The sequence below is a fragment of the Diaphorina citri genome, unplaced genomic scaffold (genome assembly GCF_000475195.1).
Source record: "Diaphorina citri unplaced genomic scaffold, Diaci psyllid genome assembly version 1.1 scaffold2358, whole genome shotgun sequence".
NCBI classification, from domain to species: Eukaryota; Metazoa; Arthropoda; class Insecta; order Hemiptera; family Psyllidae; genus Diaphorina; species Diaphorina citri.
The window spans coordinates 21650-39552 of record NW_007379782.1 but is presented as its reverse complement, the minus strand read 5'-3'; the positions used below and the strand labels follow the sequence as shown (position 1 = coordinate 39552).

Below are 17903 nucleotides of genomic sequence, written 5' to 3'. Positions count from 1 at the left end.
AACCCTTGTAAATAAATAAAAAAATAAATAATATACTGTAATAATTAGAGATGCAACTTTTGACTCATCTTTGGGATTGAATCCCAACTGAGCTACTCAGTAAAAGGAACTACTCTTTTTTTTCAACTCGCTCTTTGACTCCCGACTCTTCTCTGATACTTTCTACGCAGGGCACATGCGCGGAATCGTGGTATACCCCCCCATCATACCGTCCGATTTGATATTTGAATCCGGGCCTAAGGCAGGTGAAATAATAATAATAGTGCTCACATCTTTAAAGATTTAAAGATTTGGGTTTTTAAAAGATGAGTGTTCCACCGCCGTTTTTATTTCGTAGCAATGAAACAACTGCTACATTAGACGCATGTGGCCTGTGTCGTAGCATGCCCATCCCGTAGTATGCCTCTCATCAGATGGGCGAGAAGAGACACATTACTTCCCATTTAGGTGCTGGGTCAACACGAGAACACCAGAAAGTAACCCGTTGAAATATTTGCAATCGAAAAACGAGTACAAATTTTCGTCGATGGGACAAAAATGGGACTCGAACCCGGGACCTTCTGCATGGCAAGCAAGCGCGTTACCACTGGACCAACCGTGCCCCCATGCTACAGAACAACAAAAATTATTTGTGGTAAAGCAGAGCCTTTTCACAAATTTTGTGGATATCACAGTATTCCTAAGTGCCTCGTTTGCAATCAATTTCCATATTTCAATAATCTTTTTACACTGGTAGGTACCTAATACCGCCACTGGTCGCTACTCGATCAAATTACTCGATGATCGTCACGAGGCTGAGTGCACCCCCCGAACTTCAATCACAGTCAAAAAATCTCCGATCCCGCCGGGAATCGAACCCGGGACCTCCGGCATGCAAGCCTAGTGTGATACTTACTCGGCCATGGAGGCGCTTGCTACAAGGCAACATGTAACGAAAGTTGTAACAAGGCTCTGCTTTACCACAAAGAAAACATGATTTGATAAAAAAAAAAAAAAAAAAAAAAAAAAAAGTAAAAAAGTCCTTTTTTTCCAAAAAAAAAAAAAATTTTAAAAAAAAAAAAAAAAAAAAAAAAAAAAAAAGCTGAAGTAGGAACCTATGCTAAATGCCTACTTGATTTAAGCCAGATCTCGGTCAACGAGTAAAAGTAGAAACACACTGCCATCACGTCACGTCATGTCACGTCACGTGATGTATAAGTAGTGTACCTGTCCTGAACGAAATTACCTACAATATTATGGGAGAACTGTGAACTAGGTACATCTTTCTGACTCCTCATGAGCTCACGTGACTTGACATGACGTGATAGTAGTGTATTTCTAGTTTCTACCTCTACTGACCCTTCTATCTTCGCACTCACCAGAGTGCGTGTGTTAACTCACCTTCGTCTGACCGCCATCCTGCTGTACAAAGTCACACTCCACATGCTGGGACGAGGGAGTGGGCGTATTGAACACGCTCACGAATTTGGCCAGATGCTCAAAATGTTTGGTCATTTCAGTGGCTAGAACCATGTCTATTATACTCTGTCTGGCCACTTTGTAAGTGTCACGCTCTAATCCCTGAAACCAATAGAAAACAGTTTAACGTCACCTTATAACTGCTAAGGCCGGCCCCATTATTATGTGGTCAAATTCTTAAATAAATGAGGATAAAATTCCATACCTCGGCTGGGATCGAACCCACGCCCTCCTGATTACCAGTTTTCTTTCTAACCAGTTTTCTAACAAAAAAATTTCACTCCAACGGGAATCCAACCATTTAATCCCCGGCATCCTTATTAGTTTCTGGAATGTCCGGCAGAGCGCTAATGTTCGACATAGAAGTGTTATGCATCCCCCCCAGGAGTGCTGCACTCCCCTTCGCGCTCACACCGGGCAGTTTGGCAACACCCTTAGTCGCGCTACTCGACTTGACAACACTGTTCGCATTCGCGCTCACGGCACACTTGTGATACTTTGTCTGGCCACTTTGTAAGTGTCGCGCTCTAATCCCTGAAACCAAGACCAAGAAGAATCTAATTTAGGTATCCGACAGTAAAATTTACATAGAATAGAATAAAATAAAATGTTTGGTCATTTCAGTGACCAATACCATGTCAATGATACTCTGTCTGGCCACTTTGTATGTGTCACGCTCTAATCCCTGAAACCAATAGAATAGAATAGAATAGAATAAACAACATAGAATAGAATAGATTTCGACACGATAAGCGGAGTAGGCCTAATTAGAGTGGAATGTAGCGAGTCTGCCTTGTAAGCGCTAGGACGCGGGTTCCATTCCAACCCGGGGCGAACTTTATCCTAAAGCCAAAAGAAAAAAAAACTCGGTATTGTTATTGTTGTTTGTGCTGTGACACTTGGCACCACTGTTGGAAATTTCATTGTTATTTGCGCTCATGTTATTGGTAGAAGTTTTAGCACCACTGTTCGCGTTATTCGCGCTAATACTCTGAGACAAAGTACTATTGGAATTATTCGCACTACTGTTTTGCGCTAAAGTACTACTAGTGGAATTGGTAGCGCTAATACTTGAAGACAAAGTACCACTATTTGGACTATTGGCGCTGGAAGACTTGTAATACTCTGAGACAAAGTACTATTGGAATTATTCGCACTACTGTTTTGCGCTAAAGTACTACTAGTGGAATTGGTAGCGCTAATACTCGAAGACAAAGTACCACTATTTGGACTACTGGCGCTGGAAGACTTAGCGCTACTGCTAGGATTAGTCGCGCTAACTTTAGCGCCATTGGAATTCACATTTGCGCTACTACTTGGGTTGTTGGAGCTTTGTTGACTATTTGTAGACGGTGCGGACTTGAGTGGCGGTTTTGTAGTTGTTGACTTTGTTGTAGTTGTTGTTGTTTTGGTTGTTGATGTGGGGGATTTGAGGGTGAGTTCGGCAGGCCCGGTGGCAGGGTAGATGTCTTGTATACTTGTAATACCTGAAATGGGAAAGGTTTTAAGAAGTTCGATAGAGGGAACTGTAACAACGGAGGTCTGATCGTCCTGAAATCTAAGAGAGAAGGGCAGGGTAGGAGAAAGCCAGTCGTTCCGAGAACTCATTCTATGTAGGTACTGCAGGATCATTTTAGTGTAGGGACCCCAAATTTCAAGGATTGGCGTGCACATTGATATCTTTAGAACATGTACCAAATTTCATCAAAATCGGACGGCCCGGTGGCAGGGTAGATGTCTTGTATACTCGTAATACCTGAAATGAGAAAGGTTTCAAGAGGTTTGAAACCTTCGTCCTGAAATCTAAGAGAGAAGGGCAGGGTAGGAGAAAGCCAGTCGTTCCGAGAACTCATTCTATCTAGGTACTGCAGGATCTATTTAGTGTAGGGAGAGATCTATTTAGTTTTAAGGATTGGCGTGCATTGATATCTTTAGAACATGTACCAAATTTCATCAAAATCGGAGCAGGCAATCGCGAGTAATAGCGGAACAAATATTCAAAGAAACATTTAAACCAAATGCAAAACTGTCGAGTTAAGGACATAGGCCTCACTATGTACGGCCAAAAATAGAGGCATTTTGTACCTTTTTCGTCCAAGTCTTTCCAATACTGATAGTTGCTTCTCAGATGGTACAGCATTTCAGGCATATCGATGAACGCTGAAAGAATAAAATGAAACCTCCGTTATTACATACTCTAGCAAACATCTTCAAAAAAGGTACATACTTTTTTATGAGTGTTTCAACGAAGCAAAAGCTACGTTAGACTCATGTGGTCTGTGTCGTAGCATGCCCATACCGTAGTATGTTCCTTATTAGATGGACGATCCGACGATAAGAGACACAATACTTCCCATTTAGGTTAGGTTAGGTTAGGTTAGGTTAGGTTAGCATGAGAACACTAGAAAGTAACCCGTTGACATATTTGCAATAAATAAACGAGTAGGTAGGTACATTTTTTTTCGACTCTTGGAATCGAACTCAAGACCTTCTGCAGGGCACAATTAAGGGTGTACCGACTTACCATCCCAAGCTTCAAACATATCATTGATAATAAAGTCGACAAACCCCATCTGGGATTTAGGTATGGAACAGGTAACTCTATCGAACATGGGCATCACTACGGGGAGCTTCAGTGCCTTTTCTTCATCCGTCTGTAACATAGAAAACTCGATACGAAGCTATGAAAGTGTTAAATATAGTGATAAAAGCTATAGGATAGTGTAGGGAAAACGATTAATCGATAGTTGGAACTGTCGATATAATCGATTGATTTTCTCTAATCGATTCATATGAACCGCAACTGCCATACCTTCAGCAAAAACTCGGTGATTGTGATTTGAAGAAGAGCCAGATGTCCAAATTACTTATCGATATAATCGAGCATTTGATTTCATCGAAAACTCAGTGAAGTTGTATTTTATTATCGACCTCTGCGGTACTTTCGCCAAGGAGATAACATCCTGGCTGCCAAAGCATATTCCATGGTGTTTGTCCACACGACGCTCTACCCTTAGTCGCGCTATTCGACTTGACAACACTGTTCGCATTCGCGCTCACGGCACACTTGGCAACAATGGTATTGTTGCTGACCGATACGCCTGGACAAGTCCGCCTGAACAGACGATAAGACTTCAGTAGTTACAGCTCCTTCTATCAAACCTCTTCAAAATAGGTTGAGGAAAGTATTTATAGGAAACTCCAACTACTGTTGAAAGAGATTTGATAGTTTGAGTTTCCTCTATCAAATCTCTTTCATGTCATGTCTTGCCTAGCTTGAATAATAGGGGAAATCTATTTCTTAAATACAATTAAATTCTATTCTATCCATTTCTTACCTTGAATATATTTGCTCTGTCTTCCTTCAGAGTTAGTTTAAAGGTGAGAGCAGAGTGATGGCTTTCCAGAACACTAATGTCGTGAATGGGTAAAATTCAGAGCGGACCAAGTCCAAAAATTGACTTTTTGAATATTGTACATCGTTGGAAACAGCACAAAAAGATCTTATTTTTACTTTTTAATTGGTTGCTAACTTCACATTAGTGTTTAAATGAGAGTAAAAACAAAATGGCTATCTCTATTCAAACTTTGACTAGTCCTAAAATTTAACTCCATTTATCTCAAAACGCTTTTTTTGGACTTAGTCCACAGATTCGGATATAGACCATCCGGAGATGTCCTACACCTGAGCGCGAGCGCCCTTAAAGTAGAATCCATGGCTTTCATCATGGGACTTAGAATAGAAATAGTCATGTATAACCTAGGTAGGTACCTACATGAAACCCCCAAAAAATACCACTTCGTGGTGTAAAAAAAAGCCTCGCCAAGTCGTTGTCGTCCCCAAAAGAAATCAAGTACCCAAAAAGATTTAAACAAAACTGGCATCCCACCCCAAAAAGGTTTGAAATCAATTTTGTACCCCGCCTTTTATTCACTTCATAATTTGTGTGCTCCTCCTTCAGTACCTACCTTTCTTTCCCCTCATTGCACTCCTGTTTCCTCTATCCGCCCCGGGCGGGAATCGAACCCGCGGCCTAGCGCTTACAAGGCAGACGCACTACCAACTAAGCTAACTAGGCTGGCGGGACGATAAAACTTCTGTTGTTACAGCTCGAGAAAAAAATAGAAAAAATACCGGGATGCTCGGGGAAGAATGACCTAATATAACCTAATATAGTCAATATACCTCCCGTATTTGTAAACACCAACATTACCTGGATTTGCCCGGATGATCTATGTCGTGCACAATGGCCGCTATGAGACAGCACGCTTCGTCCAGCTCATCGAGAATCTGGTTCAGTTTTTCCTTCTCCAGAAAGGCGGCCACTGCCTGTGAAATAGAAACGGAAAAATAACAATAACAATACAGCCATATCGATCTCTTGCGAGATGCGGCCTTCTCAAGAAATTTGTGGATTATGATGCCAAGTAATTATGTAGATTACGCTTCCAGAATTTGCGGAAAAATAATACCTAGGTAACCAAAATATTCCGGCCATTCACTATCAGGTAGACTTGACGTGACCGCCTGAACAGGTGCGCCTGTCAGGTCTACCGGCCTTAGTTGAGCTGAAAAGTTCCTTTTGGATCCCATTATTCCCATTAGAGACAGAAGGCTTCAAAACTGCCAACCTGTTTAGCTTGGAGGGTAACGCGTCTGCCTTGTAAGAGTTAGGTCGCGGGTTCGATTCCTGCCCGGGCGAATTTCATCCTAAACAGATAAGGTTCGTTCTCGGAACGGCTGATATCTTTCTCCTATCCTGTCTGCCTCCTCTTTTCGCTTTCGGGAGTTCACTCTAATGCCCATAAATATTAATGGCATGTACTGTGATGGGACTTGGTAGACCTGTGCATGAGCCCTACACGCCCTACACTTAGACCACGAATTAAAGGTGTACCGACTTACCATCCCAAGCTTCAAACATATCATTGATAATAAAGTCAACGAACCCCATCTGGGATTTAGGTATGGAACAGGTAACTCTATCGAACATGGGCATTACTACGGGGAGCTTCAGTGCCTTTTCTTCATCCGTCTGTAACATAGAATAGAAATAATCATGTATAACCTAGGTAGGTACCTACATGAAACCCCCAAAAAATACCACTTCGTGGTGTAAAAAAAAAGGAAGGACGGACTAAAAAGCCCCGCTAAGTCGTCGTCGTCCCCAAAAGAAATCAAGTGCCCAAAAAATAAACAAAATTGGCACCCCACCCCAAAAAATTTTGAAATCAATTTTGTACCCCGCCTTTTATTCACTTTGTAATTCGTGTGCTCCTCCTTTGCGCAGTACCTACCTTTCTTTCCCCTCATTGCTCTCCTCTTTCCTCTAATCTCATTTCTGTTTCACTGCATTGGCGGCGTGCCACCTACCTTTCTTTCGCCTCATCGCACTCCTCTCTTTCCTTTAATCTCACTTCTGCTTCACTGCATTGGCGGCGTGCCACCTACCTTTCTTTCCCCTCATTGCACTCCTCTTTCCTCTAATCTCACTTCTGTTTCACTGCATTGGCGGCGTGCCACCTACCTTTCTTTCCCCTCATTGCACTCCTCTTTCCTCTAATATTACATCTGCTTGTCTGCTTCACTGCATTGGCGGCGTGCCACCTACCTCTCTTTCCCCTCATCGCACTCCTCTTTCCTCTAATCTCACTTCTGTTTCACTGCATTAGCGGCGTGCCACCTACCTTTCTTTCTCCTCATTGCACTCCTCTTTCCTCTAATCTCACTTCTGTTTCACTGCATTGGCGGCGTGCCACCTACTTTTCTTTCTCCTCATTGCACTCCTCTTTCTTCTAATCTCACTTCTGCTTCACTGCATTGGCGGCGTGCCATCGATGTAAAATTTAAATTTCATAGTTCGGCGTTTCTTGTCAGTCTTGTCCAGCCCTATTGTGTATATACCTAATAAATAAATAATACATGCAACTGGAGAACACATATATTTACAAATGTATTCACAAAATCGGACCATGGACTATGGACTATTGACTCTAGACTAGACCTTGGACCATCGCCGAGCTCATCGACCTTTGCACCAGGGTGTCCACAACGGAGCCTGGAACCTTCTGCTTACTCAGATACGCTTGAAAATTTCGAGGTTAGTTTGAGATTAGAATGCTATCAAAAAATGTATACAGATTACAAAACCATTGACAGAGCATCGCAGAAACATGAACATCGCAGAAAAAAATACTCAGCTCAACGTCTTCATTTTGTACGAACCAGACAATCGTTTTGTCTACGCCACCAAACCAGAACACATACAAAGCAAAACCAGGTGTGAGATTTTTTCTCTACACGCGTGTACTGACGTTCGGATTTTTAACGCGTGTACTCACGGGTTAAAAAGCTGAAGTAGGTACCTATGCTAAATGCCTACTTGATTTAAGCCAGATCTCGGTCAACGAGTAAAAGTACTATTACAGTACTTAGTGTACCTGTCCTGAACGAAATTACCTACAATATCATGGGAGAACTGTGAACTAGGTACATCTTTCTGACTCCCCATGAGCTCACGTGACTTGACATGACGTGATAGTAGTGTGTTTCTACCTCTACTGGCCCTTCTATCTTCGCACTCACCAGAGTGCGTGTGTTAACTCACCTTCGTCTGACCGCCATCCTGCTGTACATAGTCACACTCCACATGCTGGGACGAGGGAGTGGGCGTGTTAAACACGCTCACAAATTTGGCCAGGTGCTCAAAATGTTTGGTCATTTCAGTGGCTAGAACCATGTCTATTATACTCTGTCTGGCCACTTTGTAAGTGTCACGCTCTAATCCCTGAAACCAATAGAAAACAGTTTAACGTCACCTTATAACTGCTAAGGCCGGCCACTTTCAGGTAGACCTGACCGATACGCCTGGACAAGTCCGCCTGAATATATTCGTGTGCCAAAGTTAACTTATATTCGTGTGCCAAAGTTAACTTATATTCGTGTGCCAAAGCTTAAGCTTACCTGAGCGAAATACTCTTCAGCTATCCTCCTTCCCCACTCTACACACAACGGTAGAGGTCTGGTAGGGTTGGCGACGTCCGCGCATTTGATGAGCATTCTCCTCACGAGGTTGACAGCCTCGGGAGAACTGACCGGATAGTCTTCGTCCGGCCCACAGTCACTGCTCGGACTCTGGGGAGGAGAAAGAGAGGATGAGAAATTAGATTATTTTTTTTAATTTATTTTATTTTTTCATTTCTTGATAGGTAATAATAATAAATGATATATAAAATAGCAACAGAACATACTGTTGAGATAATGGGACTGCATGCCCTAATTCGACAGTCTAAAGTCTAAATAAAGCACTAATAGGTATCTAAATATCTAACATAAATAATTCATATAAATGGTGTACCCATCCGTAAAAGCAATGCTTGTGCCACGGATGGGGAATTGGAATTTTCCTAAAGTTGAGACACTTTTTTTTAAGACAGGATAGGAGAAAGCCAGCCGTTCCGAGAACGAACATTATCCCAGCAGTATTAGTAGAAAGATTATTGGAAAATGGGAATCGATCGCAAAGGAGGCACATTACTACAAATAGTTCATGATTTGATTTGATAAAATAAAAGGCTGATACTACAAAATTACAAGTATGCTAGTGCCTGTTTGCTTCCAGCCAGATTTCGGCCTGAGAGTTGAAATCCCTTCGAAACAGTCACCTTCGTCTGACCGCCATCCTGCTGTACATAATCACACTCCACATGCTGGGACGAGGGAGTGGGCGTGTTAAACACGCTCACAAATTTGGCCAGATGCTCGAAATGTTTGGTCATTTCAGTAGCCAATACCATGTCAATGATACTTTGTCTGGCCACTTTGTAAGTGTCGCGTTCTAATCCCTGAAACCAAGACCAAGAAGAATTTAATTTAGGTATCCGACAGTAAAATATACATAGAATAGAATAAAATAAAATGTTTGGTCATTTCAGTGATGTTCCCATAGAAGGACTTATCCAAAACTGGTCGACCTATATATCAAATTAAAAAATTAAAGGTCTTTTTACCAGGAACACGAAAGTGGTGGTGCAAATTTTGTCCAGAAAACCAAAAAGCTAAATAACCAAAATTTATAGATCAAACCCGTTCCACGAGCCTATTTGGCTTAGAGAGTAGCGCGTCTGCCTTGTAAGCGCTAGCTTATCCTGTCTTCCTTCTCTCTTCGATTTCGGGACGATAAGACCTTAGCAGTTACAATTTGCTCTATTAAACCTCTCAAAAATAAAAATACATCGGAATTCGAACCCGATAATGTTCGTTCTCGGAACGGCTGGCTTTCTCCTATCCTGTCTTCCTTCTTTCTTCGATTTCGGGACAATAAGACCTTAGCAGTTACAATTTGCTCTATTAAACCTCTCAAAAATAAAAATACATCGGGATTCGAACCCAGATTTCTCCTCCACCTACCTTTTGTTCGACAAATGCTCCAGCTGAAAAATATTGAAATCCCACGCTAGCGAGGTGGTCAACAACTCTTTCATTTGCGGAGACGCAACCATGTTCAACTTCCCGCTAGGGGCAGCACCATCGGGATTCGAACCCAGATTTCTCCTCCACCTACCTTTTGTTCGACAAATGCTCCAGCTGAAAAATATTGAAATCCCACGCTAGCGAAGTGGTCAACAACTCTTTCATTTGCGGAGACGCAACCATGTTCAAAGACTTCCCGCTGGGGGCAGCACTACCGTGCGGATGTGTGTGCGCATGCGTGGATTTGACATTGGCGGAATCGTTGGAACTGCGTCGCGTTGTGGACACGGGGGCTGGGCCTTGCTGAAAATAGACGGGGAGATAAATGGCAACACCGCAACCCGATACTAGCGCTTTTAGTTCCATTTCTTACCGATACTGATAGTAGCTTATTAACGTTTTTAATAATAATAATGCTTTTTTATACTGCTCGCATAGGACTGAAAAGTCCCTTTACTCCAGCAGTAGGCTACTACTATTATTGTGGTCAAATTCTCAAATTATATTGAGGATAAAATTCCATACCTCGGCTGGGATTGAACCCACGCCCTCCTGTTTACCAGGCGGGCGCCTTGACCACTACACCACCGAGGCAGGTTATTTGAACTCGTCAGTTAGACATAGATCGCGAGCCTAGTTAGCCTGGTTGGTAGCGCGTCTGCCCTGTAAGCATAAGGTCGTCCTTTCTATTCCCGCAACGGGCGAACTTTATCATGAACAGATAAGGTTCGTTCTTGGAACGGCTGGCTTTCTTCTGTCTTCCTTCTCTCTTCGCTTTCGGGACTATAAGAACTTCATTTCTTACCGACAATAGCGCTTTTAGTTCCACTTCTTACCGATATGAGCGCTCCGATCAGGTCGCTAGTGACGGGATCTTCACACCTGAGATTTTCTGCCTTCACATGACTTGAATATAGCTCTGTGGTTCTCAGGATATCTATCACCTGGAACAGAAAATAAATATCTAGGTACTTTAAGTTTGGCAAAATATAGAACGCCGCACAGCATTGATAGATTGATACGAACCCGAGACGACGCCGCGTTGACGCGTTTTTTTTTTCATTTCACTTCCCTTCCTGCCGTTATCTCTTCGAGTGAACGCCGCGTCATCTCTTCGAGTGAACGCCGCGTCATAAATTCCGGAAGCGACTCTCGAGTAGCACTCAGTTCCGCCATGTTTGTTTTGTTTGACTTACCCAGTTTTATTTTTATTATTATTTTTATCAAGTCATTTGTTAGTTTGTACTGTTATTCCTCTATTTTAACCATTTTGTAATTTCTTTTTTTTTACTTTTTTACTTAAGTTATATGTAAAAATGGATACTTAATGGATACTTTTATATATAACTTAAGTAAAAAAGTATTTACAGAGGATGTCAAAATTAAATAAATTAATTAATAATCATTTTGTATTTTGTAAAAAATAAATGTCATACGATAAATAAATTACCCCCACTCCTGACGCCCCGTTAACGCGGTGTTGAAACGAAAAGCACAGCTTCAGACTGGCTGATAGACCTAGTCCGACTTCTACGCTTCTACCCTTGACCACTAGACCACCGAGGTAGGTGGTGTAGTGGTCTTCTTCACATATCTAAAATGTCAATAACATGACCAGTGGAGTGTTCCTACTGTTCCTGCGCTGCCGATATCATTACGTGAGCTCACGTGATGTGATGTGATGTGACGTGACTTAAATTACCCCCACTCCTGACGCCCCGTTAACGCGGTGTTGAAACGAAAAGCACAGCTTCAGACTGGCTGATAGACCTAGTCCGACTTTTACGCTTCTACCCTTGACCACTAGACCACCGAGGTAGGTGGTGTAGTGGTCTTCTTCACATATCTAAAATGTTAATAACATGATCAGTGGAGTGTTCCTACTGTTCCTGCGCTGCCGATATCATCACGTGAGCTCACGTGATGTGATGTGACGTGACTTAAACTTACTCACCTTATCTAAAATATTGATAACGTGATCACTGGAGTGTTCCTGTGCGGCTGATATCAGGGAGATGACCTTGGTAATTGGCGCCTCTAGGGGGAGATTGTGTAATTTCGCTAAACTCTGTCTCCGCGCCGATTGTGCTCCTGGTGGTGGAAAGAAGAAACGAAGAATGGTTTGAATCAGTGATTCCCAAAGTGGGGTCCACGGACCCCGAGAGGGCCGAGAAGACCTTAAAGATTCCCGGGAAGAGCACATAAAATAGAGTAAAGGGGTCGCAGAGCGGGCAAGCGCGTTACCACTGGACTAACCGTGCCCCCAAACCTCTTCAAAACCTCTATCAAACCTCTTCAAAATAGAATAAGGAAAGTATTCATCTCTCTTCGCTTTCTGGACGGTAAGCCCTCAGCAGTTGGAGTTTCCTCTATCAAATCTCTTTCATGTCATGTCTTGCCTAGCTTGAATAATAGGGGAAATCTATTTGTTAAATATAAATTATAAATGAACTCCCCATCCGTGGCACAAGCTCTGCTTATACGGGTGGGTATATACCATTTATATGAAAAATGTATGTTCTGAGTTTTTTGTCGATCACATAGATATACATGGAAACTTATTTAAAAAGAAAATACAATTATATGTATTATGTATTTTTATTCTATTCTATCCATTTCTTACCTTGAATATATTTGCTCTGTCTTCCTTCAGAGTGAGTCTAAAGGTGAGAGCAGAGTGATGGCTTTCCAGAACACTAATGTCGTTATACAAGAGCGCCAGGTCGTTACCAGCATTACACAGGAATGCACTGGAAATTGGACAGGAATCATTGATTTATTAACAAAGAGGAATGCTCCATTAATAGACGAAATAAAAGTTGGACCGGGGGACTTAACTGAGCCGAGCCAAACTGCTAAGGTCCTATCGTCCCGAAGTCGAAGGGAAGACAAGACAGGCGAAAGCCAGCCGTTCCGAAAACGAAATTTGTCTTACAAATTTTCTTCAGTAAATGGTTTCTACAAATTGAATTGATCCCAAGAATCAGTCCTTGATCTGATTAGAATTATCTACATCCAAACCGAGGTGGTGTAGTGGTCTTCTTCACATATCTAAAATGTTAATAACATGATCAGTGGAGTGTTCCTACTGTTCCTGCGCTGCCGATATCATTACGTGAGCTCACGTGATGTGATGTGACTTGCCCTCGCTATGCGCATTTATATGTCATAGCTACTCATTTTCCTCACGAGGCTGAGTGGGCCCCGCAACAGCCAGTCACGGAATCAATCATAGGGTAATAATAAAGAGGTTAACCCTTAATAAGGCAGTGGTAAAATGATTACCACTTCATAAAGATACTTCACCTTCACTATTGATGGACTTGAGGTCATAAGATCCTTTCCTAATGGACGGAACGCTACCTCGTGGCAGATTGTGAAAGTCTAGGGGATTCTCTTGAATGTAGATGAAATGGGTGGGGTCTCTGCAAAATAGAATAGAATTAACATAGAATAGAATAAAATATATCCTGTTTATACTGCCAGAATGAGATTGAAAAGTCCCTTTCCCTACTCCCGCAGTCTAAACAAGGTCTTATATATTTGGTACGAAATAGGTTTATTTAGAGTAGAATAGAATGGAATAAAGAAGAAGGTAAAAAAGTAAAAAATCTGGTGTGAACATCACACGACCTTTCTCATCCTATTGAATGATGCTTATTTGAGTAGGCAGATTGTGAAAGTCTAGGGGATTCTCTTGAATGTAGATGAAATGGGTGGGGTCTCTGCAAAATAGAATAGAATTAACATAGAATATAATAAAATATATCCTGTTTATACTAATTATACTGCCAGAATGAGATTGAAAAGTCCCTTTACCTACTCCCGCAGTCTAAACAAGGTCTTATATATTTGGTACGAAATGGGCCTATTTAGAGTAGAATAGAATGTCACATCCTTGTCACATTTGACAGCTACATACCAAATTTCTCTAGCTCTTACCGTTCTCGAGATGAATGAATGAAAGAACAAACGAACGAACGAATGAAAGAACAAACACACGAACGAATGAAAGAACAAACGAACGAACGAATGAAAGAACAAACGAACGAATGAAAGAACAAACGAACGAATGAATGAACAAACAAATGAATGAATGAAAGAACAAACAAACGAACGAATGAAAGAACAAACGAACGAATGAAAGAACAAAGAAATGAATGAATGAACAAACAAATGAATGAATGAAAGAACAAACGAACAAATGAAAGAACAAACAAACGAACGAATGAAAGAACAAACGAACGAATGAATGAACAAACAAATGAAAGAATGAAAGAACAAAAGAACGAACGAATGAAAGGACAAACGAACGAATGAAAGAACAAACAAATGAATGAATGAAAGAGAAAAAAAACTTACCTTCCGAAAGCGCAAAACGGAAGTGCCTTACAGTGAAGTGGGATAGTATCACCGTTTTTGCACTTCCAAGATACTTTCCCCTCCCAGTCGAAACCTCGGTCGAGCTGCCGGATGATCTGATCCATTTGACCAAGCTGATGGAAGTTGGCTATGAATTTGTTGAGGAGTTCGTCCTGGGAGTAGCCCAATACAGAGCAGCAGGACTTGTTCACGTACTGGTGGGAAAGAGAGACAGAGAGACACAATGGGTTAAAAATAAAATATTATTACAAATATGCAGTGGCGTAGCGTCCATGTAGGGCGTGTATGGCGGTCCTACACTCAAAAATTCCACTCAAATACCCTTAAATATTGACTTTAAATAATTATTATTGTATTCTTATTAGATACATATTGTGATAGAAATTAGTGTCCGCCCTACACTTGGAGTTAGACCACGCTACGCCACTGCAAATATGTTAAAAATAGTTCAGAATAAATTAAAATAGTAACCGTTTTTATTAAAAAGGGTACTACCGAGACAGTCAAAACTATGTATTTCCTGGGAGTAGCCCAATACAGAGCAGCAGGACTTGTTCACGTACTGGTGGGAAAAGAAACACAATGGGTTAAAAATAAAATATTATTACAAATATGTTAAAAAGAGTTCAGAATAAATTAAAATAGTAACCGTTTTCATTAAAAAGGGTACTACCGAGACAGTCAAAACTATGTATTTCTTGAGAGTAGTCCAATACAGAGCAGCAGGACTTGTTCACGTACTGAAATGGGGGAAAAGAAACACAATGGGTTAATATAGGTTTATAGGGCCAGCCACTCACTATCAGGTATCAGGTAGACCTGCCAGACGGACCTTTTCAGCCGTACCTGTCAGGTCTACCTGATAGTTAGTGACTGGCCTAGGTAAATCAATACAGTGGAGAGGGATAGTATCGCCGTTTTTGCACTTCCAAGATACTTTCCCCTCCCAGTCAAATCCTCGGTCGAGCTGCCGAATGATCTGATCCATTTGACCAAGCTGATGGAAGTTGGCTATGAATTTGTTGAGGAGTTCGTCCTGGGAGTAGCCCAATACGGAGCAGCAGGACTTGTTCACGTACTGGTGGGAAAGAGAGACAGAGAGAGACACACAATGGGTTAAAAATAAAATATTATTACAAATATGTTAAAAAGAGTTCAGAATAAATTAAAATATTTTTTATTAATATTTATTAATAAAATAAAAAATAAAAAAAAAAATAAAAATAATTTATTAATAAAAAATATTTTAATTTATTCTGAACTCTTTTTAACATATTTGTAATAATATTAAAAAGAGTTCAGAATAAATTAAAATAGTAACCGTTTTTATTAAAAAGGGTACTACCGAGACAGTCAAAACTATGTATTTCTTGAGAGTAGCCCAATACAGAACAGCAGGACTTGTTCACGTACTGAAATGGGGGAAAAGAAACACAAAGGGTTAATATAGGTTTAAAGGGCCAGCCACCCATTATCAGTTATTCTTCATCTTCATCTTCTTCTACTTCTTCTTCATCATCATCATCTTCTTATTCTTCTTCTTCTTCTTCTTCTTCTTCTTCTTCTTCTTCTTCTTCATCTTCTTCGTCTTCATCATCTTCTTTTTCTTCTTCTCTTTTTTTTACTTCCCGCCCCTTCTCTTTTCTTTTTTTCTATCTTCTCATTTCCTCTTGTTTTGGTTTATTTTCTCTCCACTTCGCATCACGTTTCACTTCTTCTCTTCTCTTGCCTTTGCTTTGCTTTCTTTCTTTTTGTCCTCTTCGCTTCTCTTGTGAGAAAAGCTTTGTTTTCGGTTTATTTTCTCTCCTCCCGTCCTTTTTCTCTTCTGCTCTTTTAATTCATTTTCTCTTCTCTAGGCTTCTTCTCTTCTCTCTTCTCTCTTCTCTTCTCTTCTCTTCTCTTCTCTTCTCTTCTCTTCTCTTCTCTTCTCTTCTCTTCTCTTCTCTTCTCTTCTCTAGGCTTCTCTAGGCTTCTTCTCTTCTCTAGGCTTCTTCTCTTCTCTAGGCTTCTTCTCTTCTCTTTTTTTTACTTCTCTTCCTCTTTTTTCCTTCTTTGCTGTTCTTTTTCCTCCCTTCTCTCAATTTTTTCCTCTTTAGTTTGTTCTTTTTCTATTCTATTCTATTCTATTCTTACCTGTATCCTGTATAGTGTATACTGTGTGACCCACATATTATTACCTGTATACTGTGTGACCCACATATTGTTACCTGTATACTGTGTGACCCACATATTCTTACCTGTATACTGTGTGACTCACATATTCTTACCTGTACACTGTGTGACTCACATTTTCTTACCTGTATACTGTGTGACTCACATATTCTTACCTGTACACTGTGTGACTCACATTTTCTTACCTGTACACTGTGTGACCCACATATTCTCTTCTTCTTCTTCTTCTTCTTCTTCTTCTTCTTCTTCTTCTTCTTCTTCTTCTTCTTCTTCTTCTTCTTATTCTTCTTTTTCTTCTTCTCTTTTTTTTTACTTCTCGTCCCTTCTCTTTTCTTTTTTTCTATCTTCTCATTTCCTCTGGTTTTGGTTTTTTTTCTCTCCACTTCGCATCACGTTTCACTTCTTCTCTTCTCCTCTCTTCTCTTCTCTTGCCTTTGCTTTGCTTTCTTCCTTTTTATCCTCTCCGCTTCTCTTGTGAGAAAAGCCTTGTTTTCGGTTTATTTTCTCTCCTCCCGTCCTTTTTCTCTTCTGCTCTCTTAATTCATGTTCTCTTCTCTAGGCTTCTTCTCTTCTCTTCTCTTTTTTTTACTTCTCTTCCTCATTTTTCCTTCTTTGCTGTTCTTTTTCCTCCCTTCTCCCAATTTTTTCCTCTTTAGTTTGTTCTTTTTCTATTCTATTCTACTCTATTCTTACCTGTATACTGTGTGACCCACATATTCTTACCTCTACACTGTGTGACCCACATTTTCTTACTTGTATACTGTGTGACTCACAAATCTTACCTGTATACTGTGTGACTCACATATTCTTACCTGTATACTGTGTGACTGGTTGGTAATGTACACCAGATCGCGGCTCTTGTCCAGCGCGCAGAACGCAGTTTCGTTATGCGCAAGCAGGTTGCGCAGATACACATCGTTTTGTTCGATGGCCTGAAGTTCCAAACTCCAGTTGAGTCCTGAGCCGCCCCCCGGTTGCTCGTAGATGATCTGAAAAGGAATAGGTATTATTTCGGTAAAAAATTATTTCGGTAAAAACTGTATTTCGGTAAAAATTATAAATAAAAGGTCGATTCCTGCGCAAAAAGTTGTGAAATCCAAAATCTGAGGTTAAAACTCCGAAAAAGGAACTTTAAATTTGCCGTTCCAATGAAGAAGTTCAAAGAGTCGTGACGTCAGTGTTTACGAAATGGGCAGAAATACAATAAACAACGTACCTACCCAGTAAGCATAAAAATAAGATAAGTGGCCAGTAAGTCTTCTTCTTCTTTTACTGCGTCTTTTCCCACTCAAGTGGGGTCGACGTTTTGAATCAACCTCTTCCATGCGCCTCGATTTTGGGCGTGGCTAACTTCCAACTTCTTCTCTTTCAAATCCTGTTTCACTTTGTGGCCAGTAAGTATAAAAAGAAAATAAAG

The 17903-nt window shown here is 40.9% G+C and overlaps 1 protein-coding gene across 1 annotated transcript in view; it reads right to left on the bottom strand.

The window, feature by feature from the left end:
* Positions 1 to 1380: 1380 nt before the first annotated feature.
* Positions 1381 to 17903, bottom strand: part of LOC103518792 (high affinity cAMP-specific and IBMX-insensitive 3',5'-cyclic phosphodiesterase 8B-like) — a gene marked incomplete at its 3' end in the record, with an annotated part of 18487 nt that continues 1964 nt past the window's right edge. The window contains exons 5-18 of the mRNA XM_026830499.1: positions 17299 to 17479; positions 14294 to 14508; positions 13238 to 13356; positions 11886 to 12022; positions 10768 to 10875; positions 10022 to 10234; positions 9124 to 9303; positions 8423 to 8593; positions 6365 to 6494; positions 3544 to 3618; positions 2594 to 2945; positions 2325 to 2459; positions 1772 to 1985; positions 1381 to 1560 (exon numbers count right to left, since the gene is read on the bottom strand). Coding sequence (XP_026686300.1) covers positions 1381 to 1560; positions 1772 to 1985; positions 2325 to 2459; positions 2594 to 2945; positions 3544 to 3618; positions 6365 to 6494; positions 8423 to 8593; positions 9124 to 9303; positions 10022 to 10234; positions 10768 to 10875; positions 11886 to 12022; positions 13238 to 13356; positions 14294 to 14508; positions 17299 to 17479 — 2410 coding nt within the window. The remainder of the gene's footprint in view (positions 1561 to 1771; positions 1986 to 2324; positions 2460 to 2593; positions 2946 to 3543; positions 3619 to 6364; positions 6495 to 8422; positions 8594 to 9123; positions 9304 to 10021; positions 10235 to 10767; positions 10876 to 11885; positions 12023 to 13237; positions 13357 to 14293; positions 14509 to 17298; positions 17480 to 17903) is intronic.